General features: G+C 39.3%; 1 protein-coding gene across 3 annotated transcripts in view; it reads left to right on the forward strand.

Annotated features, from left to right (window-relative positions):
• Positions 1–6,013: 6,013 nt before the first annotated feature.
• The window catches only part of LOC21398902 (peptidyl-prolyl cis-trans isomerase FKBP62), a 4,688-nt gene continuing 2,464 nt past the window's right edge, over positions 6,014–8,237 (forward strand). For 2 of the 3 annotated variants that reach the window (XM_024168434.1, XM_024168433.1), the window contains exons 1-8: positions 6,015–6,418; positions 6,515–6,601; positions 6,987–7,247; positions 7,336–7,410; positions 7,495–7,575; positions 7,665–7,856; positions 7,952–8,044; positions 8,126–8,235. In XM_024168434.1, the coding sequence (XP_024024202.1) occupies positions 6,232–6,418; positions 6,515–6,601; positions 6,987–7,247; positions 7,336–7,410; positions 7,495–7,575; positions 7,665–7,856; positions 7,952–8,044; positions 8,126–8,235 (1,086 nt within the window). In that variant the 5' untranslated portion in view covers positions 6,015–6,231. Of the gene's footprint in view, positions 6,419–6,514; positions 6,602–6,986; positions 7,248–7,335; positions 7,411–7,494; positions 7,576–7,664; positions 7,857–7,951; positions 8,045–8,125; positions 8,236–8,237 lie in introns of all 3 variants that reach the window. The other variant, XM_024168432.1, reaches the window with a different exon arrangement.

Genomic DNA, 8,237 nt, shown 5'->3' on the forward strand with positions numbered 1-8,237 from the left:
TCTATAATTTTGAGAGTTCAATTCCAAGTTTATAGTGGAGTAACTATTGGAATTAATATAATTAATTAATTAATTAATTAATTAAAGTGTTTAATTAATTATTAATTTTATTGGAACTTGGGATTATAGGTCCATTAGTCCCCGCGTCGTCCTTGTAATTCTACCAGACACAAAGGGAAAAATGAGAATTTTAGGATTACGAAATTCTAAAATTAAATACTCAAAAAATAAATAATTGAGAATTAATTATTATTTAAATAATGTGATTATTTAAATTTGAATTTAAATTGTGAACATAATTTAAATTTATCCTTTTGAACTTATTTGATAAGTTGTTCAATTTAGAATTCAAATTAATTTAAGTTTGACTTAAATTCGAATTTGAATTCGAATTAAAATTGGACTACAGGATAAAGGATAAAATCTCTTCCTTCTCTATCTGAATTGGCTCCACACACAGGGTGAAACCCTAATAGTGTGGCCGGCCACCTTATGGATAATGGGAAGAGATTTTTTGTTCAAAATTCAAATTGGAGATAGGGATTTGATTCTGTTTTGAAGTTTGACTTCTACTCTTTAAATATGAGAATGATAGAAAATTGTGGACACAATTTTTTAAAACAATTTTCAGCCCTAAAATTAGTGTGTGGCCGAATTTACTCATAGAAAAAAGAGAAGAAATTTTTTTCTCCTAAAAATTCCACATCGTGCATGCGTTGGTGTTTGTGGAAATTCGAGTGTTATTGAAACATGTTTTGTCTCACGTGTGCCCACACACACGTCTACGTGGAATCAAGGAATCGACGTGGAAGACTTTGGTTTTCTAAACACAAAGCTTGGAGCAAGGACTGTTCGTGGACAAAGAACTCAAGTTATCATCCGAGTCGGCTTTCAGGTATTTTTCCGGATTGAGTTCTATATATAAATTAATGCGATTAATTTATTCGTGCATAAATTAATATAATCTATAGAGTATCTCAAAAGTTTTATGAAAATTTTTGTTATACACGATCCGCCTTTTCCCCACACTTCCGCAGCCGAATTCGATTCGGCAACCAACAGTAAGTGCTCCCTCGATACGGCGCCAAGAAACATAGATTGTTTGCGTATCCAGAGTCGATGAGGTAATATTTACCTGTGGTATGCGTTAGAAGACATTACGTGAATATATTAGTTCCACATTGCTAGCAACAAACGTGTAGTTTTTAAAAACTATGTAAAGACCAAGCCTACACATACCTTCTGGTGGAGTTGGGAAATTTTTTCTCCACGTTTCTATTGCGGATGCGAGCACACGTGCATCATAGGCAGAGCCCTCCCATCCAGCTAACATGTAGGTGAACCTCATGTCAAACGAACAGACCCCTAACACATTTTGAGAGTAGAACCCCTTCCGATTTCTCCATGCTTCAGCATTTGCAGCGGGTGGAACATATGGTACATGAGTACCATCAAGAGTGCCAATACAATTCTACAAAGTAACTAATTACCATAAACAACAACGCAATTCTATATATTTATCAATACGAGTAACAAGTTTAAGGGAAATACCTGAAACCATGGCAGGTACTTGTTTCCATGCGTGGCTATGACAGGATCGATAATGTTGAAGTTTGGTGGTGTAAGAAAGTCAAAACGGAGCTCATATAACGCCGTCAAAATAGCGTGGAAATACTTTGAAATGGTAGCACCAGAATGCTGCCATTGATCTTGTGACTCCCTGTTGTTTGAACTTTGACAAACAATGTATAGGAAAATAAAAAGTTGTTCGTCCACATTCATGTTCTTTGTCGGTCTTAAAAGGCCTTTAAGCTCAAGCAAAGAACTAAGACATCGAAAACAATCACTTCTCATTCTAATTTTGGACCTAATAATGTCCTCATGTCCATCAAGTAGGTATTGGACACGTATTGTACCTGTGAGTACGGAAGTATGCTTTAGTTGAGGCAGTGGTCTTTCCATGTATGTGTAGTAATACCACAAAATAGCTGCTGCTGCCGCAAGCTCATCTTCGTCATCCGAGTCATCTCTATCATTGTTTTAGGTAGCGTAATTTGAGGGCCCTGCATTCCACATTGCTACCTGCGCTAAAGTCATAATACAAGAATATATATAAAATGGTCATCCCATCTGCAAGTAAAGATGAGTACACATAATCCATCAATAAATACTATTGTTCGTAGTATAACTCAACAGCCATGATCAATACAACACCAGCATGGCTGTAGTAGAACAAATTACACAACATATACTCAAATACTAAGTTCAAATCTAAAAATGGCAATTGTTCAGCAACATCTACTCAAATACTAAGTTAAAATATAAAAATGGCAATTGTTCAAATAGATGAATACAAACAATGGTGTAAACCATATTCGTGGAAACTCAAAGCTGGTCCGGACTTCCATCACTGGCAAAATGTCCCGATTGCGATGGAAAGTGAGGCATGTAGTATGGTGTTTGGGGGCCGTGGCATATTGTTCGTGGGTTGTTGGCCAAAGAAGGGTGGCGGTTGCATGTAGTTGGCGGGGTGAGACATGTAGTTGGGAAATGGTGGCTGCATAAACTGTGTCCCCATAGAGGTATGGGGGTTTGAGAAAGGTCCACATGTTTAAGTCCGCAAGGTATTAATTGTTTTTGTCATGAATAAGGTACGCTGACTTTCACTCATGTTCACGAACAGCTTCTGCACATTTGGATACCAAGTAATGGCCTCTAAGAAACTGATTGCGGTGTCGTCATCAATTGCCATTTCCTTAACTATTTCTTGGCAGCAGTCATGGAGATCATCACTAGCCCCAGCCTGATTCGCAGTAGAGCTTTTAGTGCGACTACTGTGTTTGCTTTCTATAGAAGAAACAAGCCGCCCAATTAAGTCCCTCGCTATCGGATCACCTGTTATCCTTCGTGAGGACTTGGTCGATTTCTTGCCGATGGCTTTGGAAGATGAGGCAACGTTGAGACCTCTAGCTGCATTGTTCAAGCCGGCCTGCATGGTGGTAATGAAGCAATCATCGCTACTACCTTCATCAGATGTCGACCCTTCTTCGTCGGCAATGGGGATTGTACCCTCCCCTACATTTGTTGGAGGATCTAATCCCTTCTCAAATGCCCCAGTTGCCCTCGTACCACCAAAGGCCTCATAGTACAAGTCAAAGTTTTTAAGAGGCTGATTCTTAGCCGATTTGGCCCATTTCTTGTTTTAAATGTAAATGAGGAAACAAAATTACCCAAGTGTATGCGAACGCCACAATAACTAACTACCCTTAGAATAGGGAGTTTAGAAATTTACCTTGGCAAATTCTTTCCAATATTCGTCAGTGCACGTCACAGCACCGGTTATGGGGTCCCAGCCAAGTCCTGTGTTATTGCGTAACATAACCTCGTGATCAAACTTGGCTTTGAGACGAACTTTCATCTGTTGGACTTTTGCAGGAGTCACTTGATCCTTAAAAAAGTCTTGCAGTTCTTTCGCCCAATCCTCCCAAGTTTTAGAATCAGGCTTTCGTCCGTTCGCAGTACGATTGTAGGCAGCGAGTCGCATAAGCAACTCCTCTTTTTGCCTTTCAGTCCAGTGAAAAGTGGACTCATCGTCGGTTCTTCCTCTTGGCATCTAATAAGTAAATTATGGGATCAAATGAACTCTAGACCTAAATCCAACTTCATAATGTTATGCAACCAAACAAATGTTTAAATTGATTTTGGGTTCAAACCTACGTAAACTCTCCAACCGAACAGGTTATTAATCAACCTCACAGTCACAAGGAATGGTATCAATGAGAACACAGGCTGATAATTGCCATTACTTAATAGGCACAGCCCGTGAAGAGACAAGCAAAAGCAAAGAAACATATATAGCTAGGACCACTTTGAAGTCAACATATAACTTGGATTGTGAAAAAAACAAAGAACCCGAGGCAGATGGTGAAGGCATGGATCATATTTTCAACGTTCATACCTATAATTTAGAAACTGCGTAATATTACACATGTATGCCAACTGCCATCTATTTCCTTCTAAGCCATAATATACAGGGAAAAGTTACAAACTAGGACCATTGAATACACCAAACTAATGTTAGTTTAATCGGATTGCGAACAATAGATTCAACATAAGCCCATCAACTAGTCTTTGTTTCTGATATGGATATGTGATGTGTTCAAATGCGACAATATAAGCCCATAAAATGCCACAATATGTGATGTGTTCAACAATAGCTTCAACATAAGCACCTGTATACATAATCTTGCGTTTTATTTCAAACTTTCAAGCCCTATTTGGGTTCAAAATTATGTACTAAAAAAGCCTCAAACATCAGCAAATCAATCCTTATTTTGAAAGGAAAAAAATGGAATCTCTTATGCTAATCAATGGCTGAAAAGTTGACAATTCTGCTAACCATTCTGAAAGAGAAGAACAACCTATCTTCCTGTGTACATGCATGAAAACGACATCCAAAAAACAATCATATCTTCCTATAACTAATGTCTATGTTGTTTCTCTACGTGCATGAAAACGACAATCAAACTTCAACCATGCATCTGTGCAAATCACCTTAAGAATTGCAAAACGACATCCAAACGACAATCGGTCACATTGCTCAGAAATGGAAAACGACAATCAAACAAGAGAAAGCCACTCAAAACGACAAGCATCGCCAGGTGCAAGAACAAACATCAATAGCCATATCCATAAGCAATGGAAGAATAATAATCAGTATGGGGAAGGCCTTACCGTGTTTGATCCGGTCGAGGATAACGGTTGATCTGCTTCGACAACGGCCACACGTGACTGTGTTAGACGTCGCTGTGGATAGGGATACCGGCACCGATAACAGAATCCTATGTTCTAGTAAGCACGTCTCGGAGGTCGTAGACGGTGTTTGGCGCTACATCGACTGAAGATCACAGCCAATGGAAGACGCCGTTCCACTCGCGATTCATCGATCTCTCCCGTGTTGAATCTCCGAGGAAGAACGCCGACAACCGAAAAAAGGTCCAAGGGGAAGAAAAGGGGATGCAGCTGTCTGGATTTTGTTCGCCGGGGATGGGTTTTGCAGGAACCCAGGAAAGAACGGCGGAGGATGTCAGATTTTGTTGGCTTCTTGATGGATGGAAGCTTCAAAATTTTCTCGCAGGAACCACCAAGAACGAGACACGGATATGAAGCTCTCTCTTCAAAATGTTCACCGGGGATGGGTATTTGACCGGAGAAGAAATTTTCTCACAGGAACCACCAAGAACGAGACACGGATTTGAGGGGACCTTGGCTTTTCGCAGAGTGGAAGCTTTCTCGTGAGTGGATGCAGAGCAACGTGAAGAAAGGCAAACCAACGGGCAAATGTCAGAAAAAAAAGAATCTATTTATACTGTACACATTAATTCGAGTAGTTGGGAGTTTGAGGGGGAGTGGTATTCCATAACTCGAATTATTATTCCAATTTCAAACTCCAATTCCCAAAAGTGAACGCCAATTTCAGCCCAAATTTCAATTGGAGTTGGGTCATTTCGAGTTTAATATACGAAGTGAACGCACCCTTAATTTTTATTTTGTTACAATTAAAAATTTTTACAAAAAATTACATCTAATTTTTTTATTATAATTAAAATTTTTTATATAAAATTATATTTTAATTTAAATTAAATTGAGCCCGTTTGGTAAAGGGATTCGTTCCCTGATTCGAATCATGATTCGTGGTTCGCTACAGTATTTTCTCTCACAAAAAATACACGTAAATAAAAAATGATTCTAATCACATGGTTCTAATTTATGAATTAAACGGGCTATCAACAAAATGAACGTGGTTTAAAATAAGCCAAGTTAAATCAAAGAAAAGGAAATTTTAGAGCAAAAAAAAAAAAAGGGAATTCACTAGTCAGGATTAAGAACTCTCCCTCTGTACGAGTCTCAAGGCAAATTGGTGAGCTCTCTATTATCTAGAATCATCTAACTCTTTTATTTTAGGAAAACCCAAAGCTCACCCATTTTCTCTCTCATTTTTTTTTGTTAATTTTTTTTAATTTTTTTTTTAATTTTTATTTTGGGTAAGGCCTAAACCCTTTGTAAGAACTCTCTAGAATCGCAAATCCTCCCCCTCCGCTCCGCTAAATAAAAGCCTCTCCCTTTCAGCTTCTGATCACCGCTCTGCTCATTTTCTCTCTCTAGAAAAAGCTTGGTCTGCTTCTAGGGCATCCTCGCTCTCTCTCTCTCTCTCTCTATAGGCTTCTGGAAATGGACGAGGACATCAACCTGAACGCGCCGCCACCGGAGGGAATGGACGAGGGCTTTGATCTGCTGGATGAGTCCCCCATGCTCAAGGTTGGCGAGGAGAAGGAGATCGGAAAGCAGGGCTTGAAGAAGAAGCTTCTCAAGCAAGGCGAAGGCTGGGACACTCCCGAGACTGGCGACGAGGTTGAAGGTAAAGTCTTTGTTTCAAACCAATTCTGAACCTATTTCTTCTGATTTGAGATTGAGTTTTATTTTGATTGTGTTTTGGTCATTTTGTTTGTTTCAGTTCATTACACTGGGACTCTGCTGGATGGGACGCAGTTCGATTCGAGCCGTGATAGGGGGACTCCATTCAAGTTCACTCTCGGACAAGGTGAAGAAAATGTCTTCGTTTTTCTTTTCGCTTATGATTATGATGATTATTGTATACTGTTTGTTTTGGGGTATCGTTTGTTGTGTATAGACTATAGACGATTAGGATATATTGCCACTCTAGTAATGTTGAATCCAATTCAATGTGGAACTTCATGTTTCTTATTTAGAACAAGTAGTGAAACAAAGGAGAATTAGATGTTATGAATTCTTCTGCTTCCTGTTTAATTCTTGCTTGAGCTTTAGCCCTTTCGTATGTTGTTCAGAATTAGAAAGAATGAGGTTGTTTAAATTACATCCTTAACAAGAACCTGCCCGTCAATTAACTTTTTGAGGTAAATTGCCTCTTATGAGGGTGACGTTTGGTATGTTATGGTGCATTGCAGGGCAAGTTATTAAGGGATGGGATGAAGGTATTAAAACTATGAAGAAAGGTGAAAATGCGCTCTTCACCATTCCTCCTGAGCTGGCTTATGGCGAATCTGGATCTCCTCCAACTATTCCTCCCAATGCCACGCTGCAATTTGATGTGGAATTGCTTTCATGGACGAGTGTGAAGGACATATGCAAGGACGGTGGAGTATTCAAGAAGATCCTAACAGAAGGAGAGAAATGGGAAAACCCAAAAGACCCTGATGAAGTGTTAGGTATTGTATGCCTTGCAGTGACTGTTGTTGGCATCCCATAGTTAATGGCTGTTTTCTAATCGTAATTTTCTTCACATTCTTGATGTAGTCAAATTTGAGGCCCGGCTTGAAGATGGAACTGTTGTTGCAAAATCTGACGGAGTTGAATTCACTGTGAAAGAGGGTAAATCTTCGTCCAGTGACGTCTTCAACTTTTAACAGATTTTATCTCTGTACAGATTGATAATTAGTTATTCCTCTTTAACAGGTTACTTCTGTCCTGCATTGTCAAAGGCGGTTAAAACTATGAAGAAGGGAGAGAAGGTGCTTCTGACCGTGAAGCCACAATGTATGTTTTCTATCCACATGGTGCTGTGATGAGTTAATAAGCACTTTCAGCTGTATTTTGTCATTAAATTACTAATTTTCTTTGGGCAGATGGGTTTGGGGATACAGGAAAGCCTGCGACTGCTGGCGAAGGTGCAGTTCCTCCAAACGCTACTCTTGAGATAACGCTAGAGTTGTTGTCATGGAAAACTGTTACAGAAGTAACTGATGACAAGGTCGTTAAAAAGATCTTGAAGGAAGGCGAAGGATATGAGCGTCCAAATGAAGGGGCTGTTGTCAAATGTGAGGGTTGATTTATGATGTCCTATGTCCGTATTTCACCTATCGCACCTGATTGTACAGTTCTCATATGGGCATTTTATTTTTGCATCTTGCAGTGAAGTTAATTGGGAAACTACAGGATGGTACGGTATTTTTAAAGAAAGGACATGAGGAAGGGGAAGAGCTTTTTGAGTTTAAAACAGAAGAAGGTAATGTTGTTGTGGTTTCTTTTCTTTTTTCCTTTCTTTTGTCATTTTATGTCCTAATGTACTGATTTATCTAATGGACAGAACAAGTCATTGATGGGCTCGATACAGCTGTGTTGACAATGAAGAAGGGAGAAGTAGCATTGTTGACCATTGCGCCAGAGTATGCATTTGGTTCATCGGAGTCCCAGCAGGA

Source organism: Morus notabilis, unplaced genomic scaffold (genome assembly GCF_000414095.1).
Source record: "Morus notabilis unplaced genomic scaffold, ASM41409v2 Scaffold52, whole genome shotgun sequence".
Classification (NCBI taxonomy): Eukaryota; Viridiplantae; Streptophyta; class Magnoliopsida; order Rosales; family Moraceae; genus Morus; species Morus notabilis.